At 45.4% G+C, this 27,024-nt stretch overlaps 1 protein-coding gene across 2 annotated transcripts in view; it reads left to right on the top strand.

The window, feature by feature from the left end:
* Nucleotides 1-27,024, top strand: part of LOC146181658 (neprilysin-1-like) — a 64,195-nt gene that overhangs the window by 10,817 nt on the left and 26,354 nt on the right. For both annotated transcript variants that reach the window (XM_084576656.1, XM_084576655.1), the window contains exons 2-12: nucleotides 778-939; nucleotides 5,254-5,334; nucleotides 7,801-7,997; nucleotides 13,439-13,633; nucleotides 17,552-17,638; nucleotides 22,747-22,880; nucleotides 23,706-23,931; nucleotides 24,616-24,714; nucleotides 25,049-25,126; nucleotides 25,763-25,869; nucleotides 26,227-26,285. In XM_084576656.1, the coding sequence (XP_084432782.1) occupies nucleotides 855-939; nucleotides 5,254-5,334; nucleotides 7,801-7,997; nucleotides 13,439-13,633; nucleotides 17,552-17,638; nucleotides 22,747-22,880; nucleotides 23,706-23,931; nucleotides 24,616-24,714; nucleotides 25,049-25,126; nucleotides 25,763-25,869; nucleotides 26,227-26,285 (1,348 nt within the window). In that variant the 5' untranslated portion in view covers nucleotides 778-854. The remainder of the gene's footprint in view (nucleotides 1-777; nucleotides 940-5,253; nucleotides 5,335-7,800; nucleotides 7,998-13,438; nucleotides 13,634-17,551; nucleotides 17,639-22,746; nucleotides 22,881-23,705; nucleotides 23,932-24,615; nucleotides 24,715-25,048; nucleotides 25,127-25,762; nucleotides 25,870-26,226; nucleotides 26,286-27,024) is intronic.

The following is a 27,024-nucleotide window of genomic DNA, read 5'->3' as shown; positions in this document are numbered from 1 at the left end:
CTGGTGGCGCCACCTCATGCTGCTTACAACAACTCTGTAGCAGGAAAAGAGGGGGCGAACGTTTCTGGCAGAAGGTTTGAGTTTCATGCTGCTTACAACAACTCAAACCTTCTGCCAGAAACGTTCGCCCCCTCTTTTCCTGCTACAGAGTTGTTGTAAGCAGCATGAGGTGGCGCCACCAGTCCCATCGCTGGGGCAGCGTTCGTCTGGCGTCGCCGCCGCCGCAGGCGATGGGAACATCTGACTTCTTTTGATCGAATCAGGCAAGTACCCCAAACAAATTTAGTATTAAAAAATACTAGCGACAAAATGTGTTCCTGTGCAAAATTTGAACTGCAATGATTCCGCGGTTTAGCTGGGAGAAGCATTCTACATCGCGCCTCTAATTCTGCAACATGCTGTATATCCTGGCCTCTGTGAGCTAAGCCTCTGCTGAGTTTCAATTAACTGCCACAAAATATTAATATTTTTTCTTCCGGATGATGCAAAACATGTGTGTCATATTACAAACCGATAATATACGGTTACTAAACACAGGTCTTGAAGTAAATATGTGTCCTCTACACGGCATGGTAATAGAAAAAGACGTTACAGATTCATTCTTTAGGTGAGGTGTTGATTTTTTTATTTATTTCAGAATGAATTTTGCTATTCTAAAATAAATTTTCTTGATTGATTGATTGATTGATTGATTGATTGATTGATTGATTGATTGATTGATTGATTGATTACTTGGCTAATTCATTTATGCATTCATTCATTGCATTCTCGGTCTAGCCCAGCTTATCAACGCTTCCCTCAACCGCTCCATTGATCCGTGTGATGATTTCTACTCTTACGCCTGTGGTGGTTGGATGGAAAAACACCCAATACCGGAAAGCAAACCTGAAACGGGCACTTTCCAACAGCTTCATGACGAACTGCAGGAGACGCTTAGAAGTAAGTCACGCCCTATATTTTTCTTCCTATACGATTACACATCACTTCTCAATATATAATATGTTGTGACTGAATATGCTTTAAGAAAAAAATTAATTATTATGGGCACATAAGCTCCGTTTTTATTGGTACGACGCGATAGCGTAGGCGACCGTGCAACATAGGAAGCACCACTTTAGCCAAGTTGCATGAACTCATCAAACCAGAAGGTCTGGAAGGTTCACACCTATTCTGCCTACCCTCCTCAGATATCGAATGATACCCAGCTTTCTGGTATCATTGGGTATTGCTAAGTCGTACAAACCTCCGAAGAACCACTGCTCGGCCATATTAGCTGCCAGCTGCCACCAGTGAGCAATTTTTCGCTCACAACGTCGACGCGGGATTTTCAGTGTGACTTCCCTTGTAACTCTATCCCGTTAAAACGCGTCTTTCTATTCTACGCCTTTAGATAAGGCCGCCACACAAGTAAAAAATGTATTTTGCACATAAACATCGCTGAAATCATAGTATTTGATATTTTAATCAATACGCTCCTCAACAGCTCAACCAAGTAAGATGGTGTTGAAACGTATAGCGGTGATATTCGTAGTCGGCACGAACTGGAAAATAAATTTCAAAAAGAATTTTTGTTATCTAAGACGGCCAGTTAGGGCACACTTTTGTACTTAAGCAAAAATATTTTCAAACCTTCGCAACCTTCAGAACTGCCCGCACTGTGGGCATCATCTAAGGCATAGGTACTTGATCCGACCAACTTCAGCGCGATGTCCGCGCCGTGATACGCCCCCCTCCCAGGGGACTGCCTGCAGAGGTCATCGACTCCCATTTTTTGCACCTCTAGGAGGCGACGGTGGGTATGAGTGAAGGTGCGGCTTCACCGCTGTAATAGAGCGCTCAGATGCCGGCTGGCCAGGCTCAACAAGGAGAATGAGACGAAACTGCAACTCTCTCTCGTGAAAAGGAATTCTTCTTTAACAGGATGGATAGATACATGAGTCTGCCCCAGGTGTGGAACCGGATCCGCGATCTCATTGGTTCGACTCCGTCCAACACATTCCACAGCCACAACCTGTTCAAGCATACACACATCCACGATCTCGCCGCAGGAACTCCTTGAGGAGCTTCGTAATCTCTACTTCCCCTCATACCTCCACAACCAACCCTGGCTATACAGGCTTACCTAAATACCTACTCGACCAACCCATCGCCCAGGTGGAATTAAGGGCAGAACTCCAGCGGCTAAACACGTCCTCAGCTCCCCGTCGCGAAGTATTGCACAATCAAGCACTCCGCAACCTGGATTCCCCTCCATCCCAGCCCTAATCGAGTACTTCAACAAATGCTGGCTGCGCGACTCCCTCCCACCTCAGTAGAAGGACGCCAAAGTAGTCTTAATCCCCAAATCCGGCAAACCTCTTCACACCGCTAACCTCCGTCTCATTTCTCTTACGTCCTGTGTTGGCAAGCTCATGGAGCACGTTCTCCAGACCAAGCTCAGTCAGAATACGAAGAAAAGCAGCCTTATGCATTCGTGTTTGTTTGGTTTCCGCCCGGGCTTGTCCACACTGAACGTCTTTCTACAAATCCAACATAGCATTCTTGAGTCCCTCACAGGTGACACCAAGGAGTCCCACAATGGCGACACCGGTCGAGCTAAAAAAAGCTTTCGACAACGTCACCCACGCAGCCATTCTACAAGGCATTCATGTCCTTACAGGCCCGCGGATGTATACAATTACATCCGCGACTTACGCTTCGAACGCACAGCCACACTCTGGGCGACCACCAGTTTTCCGGTATCTCCCAGGGAGCGCGACGGACGCCTCATGGGGCTGTGATGTCTCCACTCCTCTTCAACATCGCCCTTCTCAAACACCCACACCAACTCGCATAAGTCCCCGACGTAGATTTCGACTTATATGCTAACAATATCACTGTTTGGGCCAACTATTCCAGTGATGGCGACATGGAACACAACCTACAATCAGCCCTTGACATCATGAACTCGTACGTTCGGACGCATGGCTTAGCGTGCTCCCCTATTAAATAAGAATTTTTCCTCTACCGCTCCAGGCCCTACGATCCCGCCTAACCTTCCATCTCATCTCACTCACGCTATGTACCCAACGCTATTCGCTAGGTTCCAAGATCCCCACCTTGGGCCTCTTTCTTCACTCATACAGCCCGCGTGGCGATGCCATTCAAGCTCTCCAGAGCCAAACCCAGCAAGCCACCCATCTCACCCGGCGATTGGTCTGCGAGAGCGGAATAAACTTCACCTCACCCAAGCCTACATTACCAGTCGCACGGTGTAGGCATTCACCTACTTCCATTTGAAGCAATATTAGCGGAACCGCAACGCGCTCTTTAGGCGCAGCACGAAGGTCGCCCTCCATCTACCTCCTAGCACCTCTACTGCCCGGCTCCTCAACCTCGGTACAAAGATGTTTGAAGAGCTTACAGCAGCCGCCCAAACTGCACAGCTGACTCGACTGCCGGGTACTGCGATATGCCACACTTTGCTCTCTCAGCTATGCCTAACCGGATCACCCATCCTTCTGAGGGGGTCCCCCCACCTCCAGACCTACGTTCCCATCTCACCATTCCTCCTATCACCATGCACGGACACCCCGAGCACGCCGGGGAACGCAGGACAGCCTATGCCAACGGCCTGACCAAGGAGTACGGGGACAATTTCGATGTCGCCTACGTGCACGTGGCGGAGTACTTGTCGGGATCATGCATGGTCCTTGTCATCCCTAACCATCAGGCCCGCTTACTCGCACCAGGCCCCATCACCACTGACACCTCCGAAATTGCAGAGAAGGTAGCCATTGCGATCACTCTCATCTCACATCTGCCAACAAATTCTCTACGGGTCCAAAATTCGCCCTGTTGAATTTCGTCAATGGCTTGGTATCTAGAACCGCGGCTCGGCTTCAACGCTCTTGGCACCCACCTACCCCGTAACCCTCATCTGAATACCCCCACGCGCAGGCTTTTCAGGTAATTAGGAGGTCCACTCCCTCTCCCGTGGTCTCGCTTTCTGGGCCAGGGTTGGACCCCCTCCGCCAGCCCAGTAGCGTCTCCGTACCTTCACAGATACCCTACCTACTACCGAGATAGCCTAACCGAGGCTCCCATTGGCACGACTGCAGACACGGCTCTGCTCCCTACCCTATTCTCCTTCGTGACCACTACCCTGATCAATTCTTGTCCTTCTGTAGGCTCTGAGGGAAACCGGGAGATTGTCTCGACGTTCCCTTCCCGTGCCCTACCTTCCAACACCCTCCATCCCCAACCACAGCGGAGTCATACTGGGAGGCTCTCCTGGCCAATTCCGCTGCTACAGACCAGTGCCGGGTCATCACCGACGCCCTGAAGTCGATACAACTCCAGGGCCGGTGCTTTGCTCTGTAAGGGCGGCCCCTTAAGGGCTGTCTCATGCCACGTAAGAAAAGGGGTTCGCCCCCTCTCCGACTTCACCGTGCATCATCACATTCCTCGTCGTCGGCCTTCTATTTTGTCTAGCATAAAACAACATCCATAATGTGCACCAAATCTACGCCATTGGGATCGGATGGTCACAATGACGTAGTGCACGTTATGAATGACGTATGACACTTCTTTCTATGGTAACTCTTTTTGTGTTTCATATTTCATTCCCACCATCCTTCCTGCCTTTACGACGCGGTGCAGGTGTCCTCAGATGGTGTTGGACAGATACTGAGGCTTTCATTTCCTATAAACGAGTCGACATATATTTTATAAACTTTATAAAAGTATTCACGTAAGGTGAACGCAAAGCTATAAGTTTTTTAAAGGCGCTTCACGTGTACTCTTAAAGCGAGCTTGAGCATGCCTCAATTTTTGCTTGTGACATCGCACCCGTACTGCAGATATTACATCATTGTTGTGATGCCACGAAACTCGTACCGGACTCAATTTTTGCGCATGCATCTATTCGACTTCCCTACCTGCTTATTTGTCTACCTTTGTTCACATATTGTCATGAAGTCATAGTTAAACTCCTTGCACCTTTGGCGTAGCATCAAAATGAGTAGGGCGGTGCAAAGCAGTTTATTTGGAGTGATGATAATAGCCCAGCCACATTTGTGGAGCTGCGAGCTTTTGAAAAAATTCCCCTTCATTCAGTTTGATGCTTTCTTGTGAAACTAGAGAGCGCCACAATATCACAGTTGATCATTCTTATGCATGTTCTACTGCTTAAAGATGCTGAGCCTAGGGCAGAACATTTTCTCTTATCTGCTCTTTAATAAAGTTATGACCCCTATTTTTTCGTTTGTTTAGACATACTGGGAAACATGACCCTGGTTTACGAGAACCAGAACGTGACGGACAAGTCTGCTGTTGCTTACAACAGCTGTATGGGTACGTAAGCTGCCTGTCGTTTTCAGCATCACTTAGCAAGACATCGCTGCAGCAACCCTTAGCTTGAGGAAAGGCTATCACTTTGGCTGCACGACGGAGGCCTAATGAACTCTGCGCTTTAAATAGCGTTTGTCACGGGACTTGTTGACAGGCAATACACTGACTTAGAAGAAAAAAACAGCTGAGCTTTAACCCTGCTAAACTTAGGCGAAGCGAAAGCGTAGTTTGGCTTGGTTTTCCTTGGATTCGGCTTAGGTTTAGAGATGGGCACACATTGCACTGCAACGAATAAATTGCTAACATTATGGAGTCAAGGACGCCTTCAACTCCAAAATGGAACACGTGATGGTCAATCTACCACCAAAGGAAAACGTTCAAGATCAGATGTCATGCTAAAGACCAAAAGTCAAATGTTGGTACACTATAGGTGGCACGATGGTTAAGCTATACAACCACACTGCGATCTCTGGCTCGCTGAACGTCAAGCGGCACTGCCAGGTCGACTTGACTGATACATGGTGTAGTGAAACGCACTCGGCACAGTGGCAATTGCTGTAAAGAAAACGAGTGAGATTCGTTGTCTTCGTCGGCAAAAGCCGCGTCTATGAGCTACGGCCCCCAGTCGCTGTCAGGAACATAAGCTTCGACCATTTCAGGCACAAAAAAAAAACTGATTAATCAGCATTTCTAGAGAAACAAAAGAAACAAGATGACCGAGGTTTTTTTTTTTAGGCCTTGTATACCTACTGTAGTTCTTAACACCGCATGAAGACCCTAGTACATATAAAAAAACATCATCTACAAAGACGTCTGCAAAAAAGGGACACTGAGTTTTAGACATCTACCAGCACCGCCTGCTTCTAGCAGTGGCAATAGTAAGTTAGTGAGAAAGTTTCTGCCTATACAGCGTGCCATACGCAACGCCTCAGTTGCGCCAAATAGTCATAACTGTAAATGAAAATAATGCAGTGGTCAAGCCCTAGTATGCGTTCGTCTTACTTTCCGAAACACCTAAAACAGTTTAGGCGGCTGCAGGCCTATTAGGTTTAACTAAGCCTAGCATATGCGTCAGTCTTAGGAAGGTGTATTTACGCCAATCTGTGCTAGACGCGTCACGCTTCATTTCATATTGTGTACTTAGTTAGACTTAATTAGTTTCGTCTTCGGCAGTGGTCATATTATAGTAATAGTAGTTATGGTCACTCGAAGCAAGTCATAGTATAACCATGGTTATACTATGATTTTTCATGTTCATAGTACTGCCATGATATAACCATATAGCGAACGTAGATTTGGTTGCTGACATGAAATCAATCAGTTAGGCGAACCCAGTCTTGAAATCAGCAAAACCATCGAGCTGGGATAAAAGTGCTTTCGCTCTAAGTAATTCCACAGCTCCCACTTCTGAATGGGACTTCATATAGCAGCCAAAATGAAAATGCCCTTTACTAACAACGACCTTATAACGCGAACATTTCGATTGTGTTCATATGTGCGCGTTCGTCAACAATTTGCATCATCAACCGTCAGAGTTTATTAGCCAGTAATGCCTCGCATCAAAATCAACCCGGGGAATGTGCAATGTTCAAGCTGTGAACATTGCACATTGTGTGAAGCTCATTGTGTGAATGTGAAGCTCAAAAAAAAGGGAACACCCATCTTCACCCATGAGTGTCAGAGTGGTCTCGGGAGCAGCAGGGGCGCGATTATTCCACTCCAAAGCGGCCTTGGAAAATCTGAATAATCCCGCACAGCCCTTGTCAAAGAGCACAAACAGTTCCAGTTTAAGCCGTTGATATGAAACTCTTGCAGCATCCGGGCAAGATGCAACTCCCAGAGGTGTGAGGCAAATAGTTCCCAGGAGTCGCAAACGACGCCCCAGAAAGATAGGCTTTGAACTATGTACCCAATGCGAAGGCTGTAGACGCACATGTCCTATTGAAGAAAAAGTATCCACACTAAAACCGACCCGGTCGCATACACCACATCTGCCAATGACTGCTTTTTTTTAAATGCCATACGTTAGAGGCTGGGAACACAATTTTCTTCTAAAAGATATTGGTTTGGGTCATCTGCTAATAAAAGTACAGTTGGCGTCATTTGCTGCTCAAAGGCCTACATGATTTATTTCTTGTATACAGGCATGTTTGATAGCAAACGTGCGCATTCACGCATGCATGTGCTATCGGGGGAAATCGTTCCTTAGACACGAGAAAAGGAACTTTGGAGCATATTTACCAGATTCTTTAGGATCACTTTATTTCATTAGCTGACGTCACTTAAGGTCCACAGGCCTGGTCTCCAGGCACCAGCTAATTTAACAAAACTCTGAGCTTCTATTTTTGATGTCATGTCGCGGAAACGTTTGTCACCTATGTGCGTATCTCTGCGTAGGCGTTGTGTGCATATATATATATATATATATATATATATATATATATATATATATGCTTCTTTTTTTTCCAGCCGTTCCAACATCAGTGGACCAGCACGAGGTGATGCTAGAAATAATGAACGCTTCCGGAGTCGTTCACTGGCCGATAACAAACACCGAAGTAGTGTTCGAGAACTGCACCGAAGTGCTGACAAAAACCGGAATCTTCACCATTTTTTCGATCACAGTGGGAAGGGACGTCAAGATGCTGAATTCTAATATCATTGCGGTGAGTTGACAACGGTCACACTTAAAGCAGCCAACAAAGCTGCATTTTCCTTAATTACTGAAAAATTAATAAAAAATACAGCGCCGCGTAAAGAGAATGGGTTCTTTATTTCTGCGTGTAAATTTCAAAAGACGAGATTTGTTCAAGGCTGACAACGAGCGAAATTTGGAAGCCGCTATGGCTTTTCGGCAAACCCATACAAGATACATGGTTGTGACAAAGTTTGGTACCAGTTTAATGACTAGTGATTTACAATTCCCTTAAACTTACGGGCTAGGCCCGACGCCTAAGGATTTTGCTGACATTATTCAATTGTATTTCATGCCTTTCACGCGATACCCTTCCAGCCATGGCCGCTCTTTTCGACAGGTGAGCAGACCTAAAAGTAGTAGCACCGCAGATATATTGAGCAGCTTCAGGAAGTCGTTGAGGTTTAGCACTCTTCACAGTGCATGTGGCGGACGTGATCACATTTCTGAAATTGAACTCCGTAATTTCGTATTTTTGAAGCCTAAAATTACTTTATCTGATTTCTTATACACAAAAACCACTGAAAACTTCTCCAACCACTAGCGGCAGGCTTGTTTTTGCTTTCTTATGCAGCATAGAATATTATTATAGCTACATTTCTACTTTCTTGATATCTTGGCGAAAATTATAAACATCCGTCCGAAAAACAAAAACCATATTGACTTTCTTTTATATGTTTACAAGATGTTTTAGTTCGCTGTTTCTATGACTTTGTTTTTAGTGCGTAGCACTACTAGCCGCAATCACGGATTTCGCCGATGTCTGTCCAAAGCCGCTCACTCTCTCTCTCTTCGTGAACTTGAAGTGGAGAAAGAGAAGGTGGCTACGCGTGCGTCTCGCGGCTCAGCATTCAGGAGGTGGAGCAGCCGCAGAACTGTAGCAAAAAACGTAACTTTCTCCACACTCCTGAGCAGGGCTATCAGGGAAGCGCGACGAGATCCGCTACTAGTGTTAGATCTCAAAGCGCAGAGCCTCTCATGGGGCTACAATCGCGAGGACATATGAGGACGGAAGCTCGGATCTGGCCTACCGACTACTGCAAACAGCTCGTACGTGGGAAGTCTATCCCGCCGCTTCATACTCTGGGCTCCGGCCCACTCGGGGCTAGGAGAAAACGAGGCAGCAGATGCCGCCACCCGCGCGCTTTCTAACCGGGAAACCTCGTCCCCCTCCTCCTACTCAGAAAAATTCACACCAGCCTACACTTTCAGAGAAATTACTCAGCTGTACCAAACCAGACACAATCTTGAGACCAGACACAAAGACGGCGAGGCCAAACGAGCTAATTGGGGGTGGCTGCTCCTGGTCCTAAGGGGCTGGGACTGGTAGGTCACTGCCATTTACGGCGGAGGCTAGCATGCCACCCTATTTTTATCTGTTGTAGGCCGTCATTGCACCCGCTACCGGTTAGGTGGTGGACGACGGCGATTGCGACGCTTGTCTTTCTTCCCCTCTTCTTTTTATTTCTTCTCTATTTATTCTTCTGTCCGCACAATGCAGCGGAGATTCAAACCATGGCTCACTACCATGGTTTAACCATGGTAGGGAGCCATGTTTCAAATTTCAAAGCATGGCTCACTACTTGTCTGATTGTACAGCTGTGTACATTGCTCCTAGCCAGAAGAATGTACAAGCCTTGACCAAGGAGAACAACAAATTGAATATTAATAATAATAATTATTATTATTATTGTTATTATAATAATAAATGGTTCCCAGAAAAGAAATGGTGCACTTTCTGTCACACTTGCTCTCTGCACACAAGACTCGCGCCGTAAGGAATGAGGGACGGTGGGAGTGAACGCGGAAAGAAGATGTGCAGTAGTGGAGGGCTCCGGAAAAGTTTCGAACACCTGGGTATCCTTAACGTGCACTGACATCGCACAGCACAGGGATGTCTCTTCTTTTGCCTCCATCGAAATGCAGACGCCGACGGTCGGGATTGAACCCGGGTACTCCGGCACAGTAGTCGGGCATCTTAACCACTGCACCAACCCGGCAAGGCTCAAGTTGGTAGTGGTGATGGTAAAAACATTTATTATAAATTTTGAAGGAGGTTTGTTTGACACGGAGCCCTATGGGCCTCGGCCTTACAATACTGGTTTGGAGTCCCTAGTGAGGGACCCCATTGGCGTTTGCCGCCACCCGCCCTCGCCGCGTCAGGGCCCTTTGGGCATGTAGCTCGCAGCAGCCAAGCAGGGTCGCCTCCCTGTCCTCCCGGGAAAGATCAGGGATGGTGGGAAGGGATCGGTTACCATGTGGATGGTGTAAGCACAGTACTAGCACTGGCCAGTGAATTTAGGGTCAAAGTTTTGAAGTACTGCCGGACGCAGCATCGTGTTGGTGAAGAGGCGCAGGGTCAGCCTCTCGTTCGCTTTTCCCAACCCTTTGCAAGGGTTAGGGTATTTACGGTGCAAGTTTTGATAAAACATTACAATGTGTTTGAATGTATAGGCCGAATTGGAATCGATGTCCTCAGCCGATTCGAGTCCAGAGGAAACTTCCCAGAGAGAAAGCGCGCGGGCGGATGCGTCAGCTGCCTTGTTCCCTGAAAGACCCTGGTAGAGCTAGGAACTCAGAAGAGATATCAGCACACGGGGTCCGTGTCCCGACTGCAGTTTTGGTATATTCTATAGGCTAAGGTGGTGGTCCATTCCTGCGCGACGTTCCGACAAGCCCCCCGTGAGTTGGTTATGATATACTCAGAGGTGTGGTCTGAGGCAGTGAGTGCAATGGCTACCTCTTCAGCGTGTGTTATAGATTTGGCCTTGAAGGTAAGGCCATCAACAGTGTTCCCGTTGTGAACGACTGCGGCCGTATACCAGATACCCGGATGGAGGCCAGAGGCATCCGCGTAGAACACACCTCATTTGTTGCCATAATAGCGGGCCAAGGCTTCCGCCCGCGCCAGGCGCCGCCCATTATGTTCTTTTCGTGACATGTTGTCAGGGAGATGCCGCACCCTGAGGGCGCGTCTCCAGGGTTCTGGGATGCCTGTGAACTGTTTATGTTGAATATTTTGCCGGGCAAGAAGGCGGCGACAGGACACTGTCTCTGTGACGCGGGTGTATTGGTTCATCAAATGTGCTTCCCGAAGCTCATTGATAGTGTTCACCTCCCCTAGGGCCATGCGCCGACCGTTAGAGTTGGAGATTGGGAGGTCAAGGGCGCGTTTCATGATTTTGCGGAGGATCACCTCGAGGATTTCCTCCTCGTGCTTCCGTAAGTGGAGGTAAGGAGTCGAATACAGGATTCGACTGGTTACGAAGGCGTTTACCAGCCGCAAGGCATCCTTACTTCGCAACCCCCCGCGTTTGTTAGACACCCGGTGGACCATTCGGCCCACCTGGTGCACCACTTGGCGGAGCTTAGCTAGTGTTGTGTCAGGACGTCTTTGGTGACGGATGAAGAGACCGAGTACTCCGATCTCTTTTGATTCATGAATGGGACCACTCGCAAGCGAGAGCGAGATCTGTGTGATGCATCTTGGAGAGGGGCGGAGATGCACAAACTGCGATTTCTGGGGGAACATTGACGACCACAACGCCGGGCATAGTGGTCCACTATGCCAGCCGCTGTTTGCAGGCAGGTTTCAATGTCGCCCACGCTGCCCTCTGTGGCCCATAGTGATGTCGTTGGCGTAGAGCACGTGCTGCATGCCTTCGACCTCAGCCCGCTGGACCGGCAGACGCATCATGGCAATGTTAAAAAGCAGCGGGGAAAGAACTGCACCATGATGTGTGCCCCGCGTGCCGAGCATGAATGGTCCGTGCTCCTTGTCTTGTATTTTGGTGTATGATTGTCGGTCTGTAAGGAATTGTCTTGTATTACTGAAAGCATTGCTGTCACAGTGCGTTTGACTTAGGCGGGTCAGTATGACTCCGTGTGTGATTGTCTAAAGCGCCTTTCAAGTCTGGGGCAAGTTCAACCCGGTCATTGTAGGGGCGTTCGAATAGGTTGAGAATTTCTCTGTAAAGTTGGAGAATGACATCCTGGGCGGATGTGTGGGTGAAATCCGAACATGGTGTCCGCGAAAGTGTGCCTGTATTGAAGATACTCGGATAGCCGGCCGCGCACCATAGTCTCCATTAGTTTGCCCACACAGGAGGTGAGAAAGATTGGGCGGAGGTTATCCGTGTTATCCCTTACGATCCCGAATATCTGGAACTCAAGTTCATTCAGGCCTACTCTTTGAAAAATTGTTTTACTCTATTCATCTGGCCACGGACGTTCTCTTAATCCGTATAAAGGCTTTTGCGCCTTCAGATTAACACTTCGTTGTACCCGGAAGCCCCCTTTTAATTTTGAATCTTCTTCATCAGGCAGCTCTCCGCACTGTATGAAGTCTCCAGACATCTACCACATGATGCGGGCCTGCCCATCCAACCCTGGTATCCTCCCTCAAAACAACTCCACCTAGGTTAGTTGGGTGGGGACCACACTCGGCTTCTCTGGCCCGCAGGCCCAAAAGGTCTTAATTGAGCGCGCCTCAATCAAAACCTTCATAGTGCATTCATAGTGCATTGAGGGCCGGCCCTTGAAGCCTTGGTCTAATCGTACCCTTTTCGGGCCATTAGAATTCTTTGTCACCACCCTCTTGTAGCTATGACCTAGTGACAATGCAAACTCCAGCTTGCCTCGCCACACTGGTTAGCAGACTGTTCCCAAATAATTACAAACAGTGACTAGGACTGCGGCTAGTGTCCTGTACATGTCGGGAACACGAACGAAGGCACGAAGTAAGGCATATTCACATGTGTTGCCTTTAGGCAGCCATATGGACAACACTTGGCCACCATAAGACTCATATGCGCTTAGCACATAGTCAGCAGGTGGCCAGCATGTGGTCACCACCTAACCCGTATTTGGTTGGCTCACGATCACACATAACATGACCCGCATTTATTCAACGTGCTCTCACCGTGATCGCTGTGCACCCAGTACTTGGTTGGCTCACGATCACACATAACATGACCCGCATTTATTCAACGTGCTCTCACCGTGATCGCTGTGCACCCAGTACTTGGTTGGCTCACGATCACACATAACATGACCCGCATTTATTCAACGTGCTCTCACCGTGATCGCTGTGCACCCAGTACTTGGTTGGCTCACGATCACACATGACCCGCATTTATTCAACGTGCTCTCACCGTGATCGCTGTGCACCCAGCACGCGGTCATTGCCTCATCTCTGACTGGTCAGAAGATACTAGCAATAGCACAGATACCAGCACCATGAAGTAGCACATGTTGAAGCCTCGATCTCAGTTACTCATTGCATACTGATTTGCACGACGTTAACTATTTCTGAATATTATCGCAACAATGACAAACTATATAAGCAGAAAATAATAACCTAACTGTTTATTGCTCACGCTTGTACCGAAGGACATATTTCACATTTTGCAGCTGGATCAGTTAAGTTTCGACGCAGTAGGCAGAAACCAGCTGATACAACCAGAGAAAGAAGAAAGCAAGGAAATAATTGCTGCCTACAAGAAACTTATCACAACGGCACTCAGTTTCATGAGACCCAACCTTACCGAAGAAAATCTGACGAAGCTTTCTGAAGAGATCATAAAGTTTGAAGGGCAGTTGGCGAACGTAAGTATTTCGAAAGTTGTATTTTTTTTCTCGGCCAAAGCTAAAAGCACGCCTCGGTAACAACGCTTTATTATCTTATTTATCAAAATTGCACTATCTGCCAATACCAGGTTTCCCCTCCTGAATACCACTAGGACATCACGATCATGGCGCAGGTAGACGGTAGATCTTCGTTTCATTTTATTTGAGAGTTATTCCTTTTATTGTCTTGTAAGGGTTTCTTTACTTCGCTCCTTATTACCGGCAGGATGTCCGATTCCTCTGCACAATTTCCACTTTCATTATCATCTTGGTTACTTCGGCTATCTCCACAGCGACATTAACTATTTTAACCCTATTGGCAATGGCATCGCTCGTCTTGTTTTATCTCCTACATATGACTTTGTATATGTCTAGATTCCTCGAACCTGACTCATTTCAGGCGACCGTCATTATTTACCGCCAGCTTTATATATATTTTAATTAGGCATTAATTCGTGGTTTACCATACACTGATCAATTAACGTTGACAGCTTTGTCAGTTCGATTCTGTTTGTTGGTTTCAAGGCTTTCATGGTTTGGCGTTTAGCTTAATCAGATCCTTCGTCTCCTTGAGCAGTTACCGGTATCATCTCTTACTATCCTACCTCCTACCTCTGCTGCCCATTCGTTGATGATATCTCGAAAAGTTATCGTTCACTCCATGCACACTTAGGTCGTACTCCTCCTCTAATCAATGGCGACAGTTGTACTAGTTGGTGGGGTTGGGTACCTGACTGCAACTTGCAACTAGCGTGAAAAAAAAGAAGGGACAGCGACGGAAGGCAACCGACTGGACAGCACGCTATACTTCAACTGAAATTAATCGTACACGTAAAAGAAACATGTAATTGCATTAGCGCATATGCTCTGGAAACTCTTGTATACTCATCCGACCACCCCCCGTTCTTTTCTTTATCGATGAAACAAGCCGTCGTCGCACAACACTAAAAAATTCAAGACATATAAACGCTCTTTCGTTTAGATTGCTTGCTCACAAGTGCTTGCAATAATGAGCCTAGAAGTTTTGTGTTTATAAGACGTCTGGGTTAATCGAGAAAGGAAAACGGAGAAGAAGCGAAGGGGGGGGGGGGGGGGGGGGGCATACAAGAGTTTCCTGAACATGTGCTACTACGAATGTGTGTTTTCTTTTACATGCGCAATGAATGTCATTTGATGTCTAGCGTGCTTTCCCGTCGGTTACCTTCTGACGCTGTCTCATCTTTTTTCCACCCTAGTTGCAATGTTGCAGTAATATATCCTCATTTTAAGCCAAATATCTAATCATCAGCAAAATTCTGAATTTCTCCTCTGTCCTTCTTACCACTAATCATATTATTACAGCTCTTTTTAAAGCAGGTTCTTGAATCTTATTCAGAAGTCTATACCAATTGCAGACATTACCATAGTATGTGCTATATTCGGGCCGTGAGAGCCCGGTGGGCGAGCACCTTCCCAACACTGTTTATGGACGAAAACTTAAGTTTATTGCCACTTATGCAAGAAAGGGGAAGAGAGAAAGCTTACGTTGCCTTGGTCGTGCACACGGTCCAAGGAATGGGCCTTCGACAGAAGTGTACGGTTCGGGTTTCGTCATCTCGCGCATCGCTGGTAGTTGGGGTTCCTGCTGGTTTCTCCAAACCAGCCGACTGACAACCGCGAGGTTGTCACTGCACCTAACACTGCACCTGGAGCGGCCGTGCATCCGTTAGCGTACACAGCACTGTAGTGATGCAATTTAACGATGACATTCACACCCTGGACAACGCTGTGGTCAGAGCGCAATATTAAATCAATGTTACTAGCTATAAGCTGGCCACATGTTCGGATTTTACCCGCAGTTTTATTTTAACTGCACCAATTTACCGAAAGTTCCACGAATGATATTCACGTGATAGTAATTAATTTGCACTAATATTCAGGCACACAGCGCAACCAATACCGATCACACATGGGCATAAAAACGCGCTTTATGAAAGGCACTATTAAATGGACTTTCAGTTCCCTCTCCAAAATAGGAAGCAAGGCAGCAATGGAACCATTTAAAGCGTGTTCGACGACGGCGTTGGTGGCGAAGAAAAAGGAACATTTTCTCCTAATTTCAGATATTCTCTCAATTTTATACATATTAGAAATGCTGATCACCTCCTTTTTCTCCCGACGTCACAGGACTGATTAATGAAAAGGAAAATTCAAAGAACTGTTCCACAATCCGTGACAGATCGCCTCTTAAGAAAGGGGTTCCCTAGATCGCTGGGAATTAGCTTCTGTAGAACAGTCTCCCCAAATGACAAGGCCAAACAACAGTTAGATTAGGTGGGACCCCATTTAGATTCCTGGTTTCATGTGTCGCTCGAAATTGGACTTCGTCAAATTCATTAGCATATGTGAACTTAATTGACTGCTTTCGATTAGCTTTTTTGATCTCTAGCTCTGACAAATCGAACTCATCAAATACTTCCACTACCTTGTGCGAAATAGTGAAGGTACACTATCACGTTCAATATGACTAACAACGCCTGGCAGCCTAACCACAGCGGCATGCAAAAGCACTTCAAGCGAGCTCTAATTCGCGATTTCAGTCCAAGCTGAGCAACGGCGCGTCGTCTGACTGACTGCCATTGAAACGGAATATTTCCCATTTCGTGTTTATGTGCGTTCGGAAAGGACTGCGATAGTAGAGAATAAGAGCGACTCACTGTACCATGGCTATCTTGCATCCCCCCTCTCTCCCTTCAATGTCCTCTAACATCTAAATACATCTTGTATACATGCAAAGAATTGCGGCAAGGATTGCCTATCTACCGGGTGTTTCAGATAAATGTTACCATGGTTTTTTATCAGGCGGGGTGCCTAAGCCAAGTAAAATCAATTTAGGGCTGTTAAGTCTCCTAACTATAATAAGCAATAAAGACTAATAAGCAACCTTTTAAATTTTTGGCATTTTAAAAAGTGTCCGTAAATAATAATAATAATTGGTTTACAGGAAGGGAAAGGCGCAGTATCTGTCACACTTGCTATGTGGGCACCTGAACCGCGCCGTAAGGGAAGGGATAAAGGTGGGAGTGAAAGTGGATAGTGAGAAGGAGGAGCCGTAGTGGAGGGCTACGGAGTAATTTCGACCACCTGAGGATCTTTAACGTGCGCTGACATCGCACAGCACACGGACGCCACTTCGTTTCGCCTCCATCGAAACGCAGCCGCCGTGATCGGGTTCGAACCCGGAAACTTCGGGCAGTAGTCGGACGTCTTACCACTGCACCACCCCGGCGGGGCGAAAAAAAGTGTACGTAAAGAACTCGTATATCGTCATGATAAACAGCTTACTGAAATGCTTGCACCAAGCCACCATATGCACAAAGTAGCAATTTAAACCGGCATCCCGGGACACTTTTCAGTGAACCAAGCCTGCCTTCTTATTGAGCGCTGTCTCCGATGGAGCTTTGTGTATGCATTGTGCGAGAGATAATAGCCATCAGCTGGTCACGTAATAACTTCCTTTGCGAGCTTGTAAATAGGCCTGCGCAAACTGTGCCTTCATGCATACACCACAGCTAGTTGTTCTTCAATACCGGATGACCTAAAACATTTGCATTAGGATTTTGTTCCTCAAGACAATAAATAAATCGTAAGCTAATTAGTCGCTACAAACTAAACAATATCAATGTTGAAGTATAAAGAATAACGTAAAATTATTCAATAACAAATTACTACTACATCATTCTTCATCCTGAATAAACATACGTGATTTTCTGCGCATGCGATATGCCAATCGCAATTTACATTGCATGTGCGCAGTGTAATGCAGGTTAAAAGTAAAACTTCGACATTGTACCGGTGCCGCTGAGGCACTGGGTAGGCAGTTTTCACAGGGTTTCAAATAAGACACTTTGCTTCCAGCTGACGACACCTCCTGAAGAAAGGCGAGACTTAATGCAACTTTACAACAGAACCACCATCAGGGAGCTGCAGAAAAATTTCACAAGCGTAAGTCACTTTACACGAAACTATTGAAGGCTCAATTGCGAAGTATCTTTCGCGACAGCTAGCACATGATGTGACGACAGGATTAAAACCCGATTACGGCTCAGCGAACCAAAAATTCACTCGGACCGGTTTGCTATCGTAAAGCTGCGTTAATTAGGATTACAAGGAACCGAAGATGATGTTCGAATTGCAAGAATTTTTAATAAATGTTTAACCGTCAAGGGGACCGAAATAAGACCATATAACAGAGTTTCCCACACATCTGAAAAAAATTTCAAATCCATTGACTGCAATAGCGCTACTTTACGGTGTTCTGCCCAGCCGTACAATTGTGTAGCACTAGTGCGCTGCTATATCTGGGAACACGTATGTCGTCTTAGATGCTAAGGGCATCAACAGTCTAAAGCCCTAGCCAAATATTCTTATTTCCCTTTCGCTCAAACACGAATCACTGAACAGGTAAGAAAAAGTCAACAAAACAAAACAGTAGCATCACCGAAAACTTCTAATGTTCACTGTGCTCATGACATAATGGAGCGGTGAACGCGACCATTTCTGTCTGCAGCTTTCTGCACAGTTAGAAGGATCCGAAGCAGGTTATTTAGTGCGTCGGTGCTTGGTCCGTGGAGTGCGGCTCATCTTAACCATGCACCACTATACCCATAGCTAGCGCTACCTTGAGGGTGCTCAGCTTTTCTTTAGTAGTTCTGAACACCGACATGAGCAGCCTGCCACTGCAGTCCTATATACCTTTTGCTGTCTAGCAGATCAATCAAGGGGAAATGAGGGTGCTCGTTATAATACATGAAGGAAAGAAGCCAACAGTCGGCGAGGCCAAGGAAAGCGTTGGGAATGGTATGTTTATGTCATTTTTTTAATGTTTACTTCGATAACCACAGAAATTAGTAATGTAATCTGTTTAGAGGAAAGATAATTAGACACAAAGTAGAAGAAAAAACAACGTGCCGATGGTGGGATCCGAACCCACCATCGGTATGTAGCTTACGGGGGTCTCGGTCCTGGCAGTCTTGAAGCCATAGGTAGCGTAAGAGGGTTCTAGCACAGCTTTCGCCCTCGCTCTTGATCACGTTCTACGTGACGCTGGCGGTAACAAAGGACGTCCCACGTCCGCCGCTATGGCTGAGGGCGGCGCTGGTGAACACTCTCAAGGTTCGTATACAGACAACATAAATAGCCAAGAAAGTAGCAGGGGGGACAGCGTCCGATGTAGCTCAGTTGGTAGAGCACCGGACGCGTTATTCGGAGGTCGTGGGTTCGGATCCCACCATCGGCACGTTGTTTTTTCTTCTACTTTGTGTCTAATTATCTTTCCTCTAAACAGATTACATTACTAATTTCTGTGGTTATCGAAATAAACATTAAAAAAATGACATAAACATACCATTCCCAACGCTTTCCTTGGCCTCGCCGACTGTTGGCTTCTTTCTTTGCTGTCTAGACGATACTCGAGAGTTTAGACATGGCACTTCCGCCAAAGCAACGTAATGATAACATATGAAGCTCGTAGTCTCAGATGCACCACCCTTACCAATTTTTTCGCACGTATTTCCTGCTTTCGAGGGACCCAGCCGGCCTCCCGATCGAGAGACCAAAGCTTCTGTGGCACAGACATCAGAGGTGCCTTTTAATGGACACAATATCGAAAGTAAATATTTAGTTAGCAGCGAAATTGTTAAAACAAACTAATTTATTGTAGAGCTATATTTCCAGGCTTGAGGTGCTATTGGTACATCACAAAATGCACAGTTTTTTTCAATAGGTTACTGTAATTTGAGTTAAATAATTTACTGCTAGTCTACTAGTCGCCACCCGTTCTTGGCTCCCTGTGGCCATGTGAGAACAACCGGCTGTCAGAATTAACCTGAGCACGGCCATGACATCTTATGTAAAGGCTGGTTGACGGATAAAAATCGCATGGTGTGTCTAGATCATCGATTTGTATAAATTAACACGAATAAACTAGCAAGAATTGACTTTAGTGGTCTGGTAAGATAAGTGATATGAAACCGCCAGAGAACAGGCTAGACTGACTCCTCTTAAAGATTTTTTCCCAAACTGGCTTGGAATACTCACACTGGTTATCTGTGAGCTAAGGAAGCGAAACTGCTAAGCAGGTAGTAGGTTTCAAATGATTTTGAAAAGCGTTTTGTTTTGAGACCCAGCTTCTATGCTTTGCCACGATCTGCATGCACATCAATTTTGACTGGAGTTCTGGACGGAATGTATAATTCTAAATTCTTCTAAAGCAGTCGATAAGGTCTAAACATACATGTACTTCTTTTCAAACTCAGTAATCCTAAAATTGACCTTAACTCTATTTCGTGGCTCCAGTCTTTCCTCACTAATCATTCTCAATTTATGACTTCAAATAATCTTAACCTTCATTCCTCTTTTTGAAGTCAAATGTTTTAAAGAATTCAGCTTTGGGGCTCTTGCTCTTTCTCGTTTATGTTATTCACATGCCTAACAATACACCTTATTTTATGTGCCATTTTGCTAAAGACGGCGCTATCTGCCTAGAAATCAAAAGTGAATCTGACGTTTCTGTTCTTCAAACTGATATTAGCCTAGTTTCAGAGCGTGTTAGTTATGGCATAAGGAAAGAAACATAAAAACATATGCGTGTTTTTCGATGCAGTGTCATACCAAACACTTATGAACTTCACAATATCCCTCTACAATATATTTCTTTGCAAAAATACATCAGTGCGCTCATAACTTATCACCTGTCTTGAAAACTGCATTTGAAGTCATGGCTAACAAAGATAACCACATGTTTGCGTACCTGTGGAAAAATTTCCACCTTCCTTCAGTCCAGTTAAACTACTGCTTTATAAATTCATTTCTCCAACCTCCATTAAAATACGCAGCTTCCCTCTGGCCCCCTGACCTTGCATAACTACTATTTGAACTAGAGTCTGTAGTAAACCTAGCGTTGCGTTTTATACGCTCAAATTATCACCGCGATTAGAGTTTTACCTCCATGAAGCCCACGTTATCACAGCCACTTCTTTCACAATGCAAAAACATTCCTCGTCTATGCTTGTTTCATAAGGTCTACCACTGCACAAGAGTCGACTGCTAAGTACCCACACACTTATTTCAGTGCTGTTTCGTCCTGCCTTTCACTATCCATGTCTTAAAGGTGCGCTATTTCTTCCAAACAAGAATAACCAACAAGCCCGTTCTACCACTGCCGCACTTATCTTAGACCGAATCGATCATTCCCAGAAAGTAGGCGTTCATGTCGAACTAAACATTGCTTTTATTCATTTGTTTCTAGCACATCTGGTTGTTAGAACCACCTTCCGAGGCATGTAGTTGGCATTATCAGCTTTTATAGACATAAAGATGCCGTATGTAATCTCTCTTTTCATATACTTGTCAGTTTTCTTTGCATTCGGTTACAGAGTTTCTATTTTTCGCAACAGAGTGAATGTGTGTGTGTGTGTGTGTGTGTGTGTGTGTGTGTGTGTGTGTGTGTGTGTGTGTGTGTGTGTGTGTGTGTGTGTGTGTGTGTGTGTGTGTGTGTGTGTGTGTGTGTGTGTGTGTGTGTGTGTGTGTGTGTGTGTGTGTGTGTGTGTGTGTGTGTGTGTGTGTGTGTGTGTGTGTGTGTGTGTGTGTGTGTGTGTGTGTGTGTGTGTGTGTGTGTGTGTGTGTGTGTGTGTGTGTGTGTGTGTGTGTGTGTGTGTGTGTGTGTGTGTGTGTGTGTGTGTGTGTGTGTGTGTGTGTGTGTGTGTGTGTGTGTGTGTGTGTGTGTGTGTGTGTGTGTGTGTGTGTGTGTGTGTGTGTGTGTGTGTGTGTGTGTGTGTGTGTGTGTGTGTGTGTGTGTGTGTGTGTGTGTGTGTGTGTGTGTGTGTGTGTGTGTGTGTGTGTGTGTGTGTGTGTGTGTGTGTGTGTGTGTGTGTGTGTGTGTGTGTGTGTGTGTGTGTGTGTGTGTGTGTGTGTGTGTGTGTGTGTGTGTGTGTGTGTGTGTGTGTGTGTGTGTGTGTGTGTGTGTGTGTGTGTGTGTGTTTCGCCGCCTCAAGTCTAATATTTTTCATTTCTTTTGCTTTGTAATACAATGCATTTCCTCCCCTTCCCTCTGTAATACATTTGAACAGTTAGGATATTTAAATGAATACATCCTTGCATTCGAGTCAGAAGTATAGGTCCGCACGTTATAGTGTTCACTTTGCCTACTATACGATGAAGTGCCCAAATAGTGCGCTTCATTTGAACCCCATCAGGCCACTAGAACGTGCTAAACAAAAATGCTTACGAGTCGATCTGCTTAATCAAACAACCTGTGAGCCACGCGCAGCAAAACAATGTTTGATAAAATTGAACATCCATTACTATAAATAAAGAGCGCTGAATGGAAAGGCGCTGGCAACACAACTACTATAGGACATTAATTACTGCAGGAAGCTAGAAGTCTATCTCTGTTTTATGTAAACACAGCACGAAAAATATGAACCTTTTTGGAGCAGGGCATTTTGCCCATGGATAATTGGTCTGATGATGAGAAGGTGGGAGATCAGTAGGTTGGAAGGGATGGCTGCTTTCAAGACATCTTTTGGGCAAAAATATATCCAGCCGGACGTCCAACTGAACGTAGCGCCTTTGCAAATAGTAACTACTGGGCAGCATGATTTGCTTCTCTGCCACACAGAGAAGCACTTATACCGCCCTCCTGCTCTTCTCTTGCCTTTCAAAAGCTTAGCTGTATAGCCTTACCACGCTGCTCGGTTCGGCATGGAGTCACTACGTTATTTCTACTATGGCATCTCTGCGGGGTTATATGACGTCATCGTGAGACGATCAGCGTCCGCGAACGAGAGCAAATGGAAGGCAACAGAGTGGTGCTGATAACTGGCAGCGGATTGAAAACTGAAATCTCCCATGCTCTTTGACCTCATTCTCAGAATGTGACACGTTTTTTCTCTCCAGCCTAAAACTTCTTCCATACTTCACTTCCTACAGAAAAAGTTGGCCATAAAAGGAACATTAAACCCCATGCAGCATGCAAAAGCAAAAGGCTCAATGTTGCGCGGTGTTTATTACGGGTAAAATCTTAATAAATCTACTTTATCATATTTTAACAGGTTCCGCTCTTAGAGTTATTGGCGAAAGAATTCTCCAAAGCCAATATTACGCTGAGTGACAACGAAACAGTAGAATTGTATGCCTTGGAATACTACACCAAATTGGATTATTTTCTCCGATGTGTTGCTGACCCGTAAGTGTTGATTTAATGTTTAATGAACCTTTTTCAAGAAAAGGAACAGGAAAACGAGAATCCTTTGAAAAACCTTTATTATTTTGGCATAATGCAAGCAATTCGAACTACTGCTGTACAACGCGATATGCAGTTGGCGCCAGCTATTAGAGTGCAATGCAGAAATGTAACACAAATTAAGACCGCAGCAGATTATTTTCAGGAAACCTGCTTCTGCTCACCTAAACTTTATGCGCATTTACGCTGTCACACATCGGTTCTCTCTCTAACCCTTCAGAATGCCTCTCACATTAAAGTTCTCTTTCTGTGTCATAAAAATTGCGCCCTTTCCTAATAAGTTGTTTCTTTTTTTTTTTTTTTCAAGCGAAAGCCTTTCGTTGCTCATTTGCTGCGGGAATGTAAGCAGGAAATATCCTGTCGAACTGACACCAAAGAAAAAAATGTTTCCACCGGAAACAGAACCCCTATCCCACCTCTCCACATCCGATTACGCGAACCATTGCGCCACACTGGGCTCGTGAGAGAGCGCTCAAATACTCTTTGTCTACCGCGAGGATAATAGCAGCGATAAAAAATAGCGACGTATTTGATAATGATAATGATGATCGTAGGATGATAATGACGCTGCAGTTCGTAATAATGATGATGGTAGTTGCGATGACAATGACGGTACATTTAATTGATAACGATGACAGCTACACTAATATATGGATATGATAATAGGGTTGACAATTGCGGTGCAGTTAGCGAAAACAGTACTTTAAAGGGACTCTTTATTTACGCTCTTCAGCAGACTGAAACGCTGTCCTGTAATTTTCTTTGCAGAAGCACGCTATACAACTACGGTGGCCTGAGAGTCATGTTACAGTACGGAGAGCAGGTATCTGCAAAATTCCGGAATGCTTCATTCGAGCTCACGAAAGTAATGACGGGAGTAGTCGAAGACAAGCCGCAGTGGGAAAAGTGCGTTGATGTCCTGAACGACATGATGCCCGAGCCGGTCGGTTACCTCTATGTACAGCAAAACTTCAGCGAAGATGCCAAACGAGAGGTAACCACAACCACGCCAGGAGGCATGTTCTTTGCGCCATTAGCATTGAAACAAAAAAAAAAGAGAGACATGCGATTGCTGAACAGAGTATTAGTTCCAAGGGGAAAGGCTAAAATGTATTCGGTCCTGATGTGGTGAAGCGAATGCATTCTTTCTATCTCATGTAATGATGTTGCGCGCAGAGGGCAATGAGATTGGGGAAGAAAGTAAAGAAAGGCTTCTTGTAAAAGCCCAGGTTAATATTGAGCGAAAATTAGACATATTACCCGTTCACACAAAAGAAGCCAATGAATACCTTACATAAATCTGGAAATGTTTGCCGCTGATCTAATTTTAATACTTGCGTACGTGCATACGAACTGGGATGTCCGTATGATCCAGATGCAGTGTGCGCTTGCGTATTTCTCTAAATGCTCATGTACAGGGTCATCCACTTCTACCTATAACACGGTCACTGCTTTCAAAGCAACTTTGCGTACGACACGTGCGCTTACGGAGAAAAGTCATTTAGTCAGGTAGGACACAATGACCCTTTTAATATAGTGACCGTGGTATAGCTAAATGTACGCGAGGCTGTACGTCTTTCCAGTGAGCCGCACAAAGCTCCTGTATCTCTTCTGTAGAGTCGAGTATAAATACGGTCAAAAATAGCGTTCGCCAGAGCATTCCAGTTTTCTGTTCCAGGTTCAAGAGCTTACCGAAAGGCTCATGATAGTCTTCAACGAAACGCTTCAGAAGGCTACATGGATGGACAATGAAACAAGGAACGCTGCAGAGGAGAAGGTAATGTGCTACTTTCTTTTATTTCTTGCGAAATGTGAAGATCTACAGCTAGTCTTACTTTGCCGTCCTTTTTAAGCATTATGCTATTAAACAATCCCGATTACCTTCCTACATTGCGGTATTTTGACATCTATCAAAAATTATACCGGCTCATCATAAAGCTACCTCACCATATAATGACTGAAGAACATGCAGTTAGGGTAAACAGCAGTTTGTAAAACGTTTAAGAAAGGTTTTCGAAAACATTTAAACCACATACAAAAGCAAGGAATGCTGTTCCAGCCCCGCCCACTTATTGTAGGGAATGAACGCATCACTTTGGCTCTTCTTTCAGCTTCTTACAATGAAAGCAAAAATAGGATACCCTGACTGGCTGTTCAACACGACCTACCTGGAACAGCTTTACCAATTCGTGAGTATTAGGTCAACTTACACCATATTTTTGACTAGGACCATATTTCTGAGTCACATCTAGAGCATCTCCCGTCCCGAAAACGTATTAAGGTACTTAGCTGCAGGGTAATTAACATTATTTGGTAATTATTTTGCTTTTATATTGCCTTGACCGTTTCCCGGTGTTAATATATCAGAGTGATTCCATTTGAATTTGAAGACAACACAACCAGATATTCTCGTATCCCTGAAAGGCGAGAATTCGCACTTTGTGTTCGCAGCACTACCATCGCTACGTTCTCGTATTTCAAGCTGACGCAGTCAGGGCTCATTGGTGTCGAATAGGAGCCCCCGTTCCCCGCCCCTACAGATGCGGGGATGGTAGTGCGGCTCTGCTATTCTTAAAGTATCTATTACATCATCCATTCGCCGGAGAATTATGAAAACATGTCGCCACTGGCGTCTTGTAGGGGCACAAATAGGGACAAAATTTGAGACTTGAACTTCGGTATTGTCATTGATGCACTTATGCACTTCGAGCAGAAAAAACGCTCTTCGCGCTTCCGATATACTCTATCAGTGCAGTGTAATCTCTCTTTAGATTATATTCGGAATTATTATTTGTTTAATAGCGTAAATTAATCTGTTCCTGCAGGTACCAGTGCTAGGCGACAATTCCTTTCCGCAAATACTGCACTGGCTACAGCATAACCGCTGGATACTGCAAATGCTTAAGCTGCGACAGCCGTACGACAGAGACGAGTAAGTCGTTAACGTTTTCCTTTGTGACTGAGCTAAAGATGTATTCAACTCATTTCAATGTCGTGTACGCCTAATCTAGTTCGTAATGATCGTTAGGATTTACTTTGCCGCAAGTCACTGTTCATGAAGTTTATTAGATGCGATGTCTTAATTTATTTCTATTTTCAAATACATTTTCGTCAATAATTTAGTCATGGTGTTGTTTGGAGAGGGGTAATTTAACAGCAGTAATGGTTACTTCTACTCCAGCAAATCGAATCAGCCATGAGCAGGGGCAAGCAAGGCCATAAGCACCTCTCTTGCAGACATCCTTCCGCAGTAGATTCACAAATCATTTGTTTCTATTTTTCCCTACAGATGGCATATCGGTCCTGCGGTAGTGAACGCCTATTACGACCCAAGCAGCAATGAAATGGGTGAGAACATGCAAATTAGTTATGCATTGCAGCATATATTTTTTTAAAAATGACGATGCAAAAAAAAAAAAAGACATCAACGAAGTCAGACAGACGAGGCATGTTGTTTTCTTCTGTGATCTGTGACGTCTGTTTTGTGCATCGTTTTTTCTCTGTCAAAAAATGCACAAACTTGCTCCCCAAACTTGCTCCCCTAAGCACGGCTAAAGCATGGTCAGTATTAAGAAGCATGATAGACCCCTCAAAAACCAAAACGGCCACAAGAAGAACCCTCCACACCATAGCCCATAAATACTCGGGCACAGAGGCAGAGTTGATCACCGCCATGCACAAGAAATACATAGGAGACCCTACTCCGGCTTGCCAAACTTCATATGCGGGTCAACCAAACCTCTCCCTTGACTCCCCCATATCACTGGCGGAGGTCTACTCCGCCGCCCGTACATTTACAAGAAACACTGCCCCTGGAGGAGACAAAGTCACCTACGCCATGATTAGGAACTTAAGCACCGAACATCTGCAAGACCTAACGAAGTACATTAAAGAAGAACTGTGGGAGAAGGGACAGGTCCCATCAGCTTGGAGACACGCGGATATCATCACCATACCAAAGGCTGGAAAGCCACCGGCTGTGGAGAGTCTCCATCCTATCTCCCTCACTTCTTGCCTGGGAAAACTCTATGAAAAAGTAGTCCACCTCAGGCTAGGCTCCAAAATTACATCCACGAAAACAACATCT

Source organism: Amblyomma maculatum, chromosome 8 (genome assembly GCF_055883805.1).
Source record: "Amblyomma maculatum isolate TAMU_Amacu chromosome 8, ASM5588380v1, whole genome shotgun sequence".
Taxonomy (NCBI): domain Eukaryota; kingdom Metazoa; phylum Arthropoda; class Arachnida; order Ixodida; family Ixodidae; genus Amblyomma; species Amblyomma maculatum.
The sequence above is the reverse complement of the archived record's forward strand: the minus strand, read 5'-3'. Positions and strand labels throughout refer to the sequence as shown.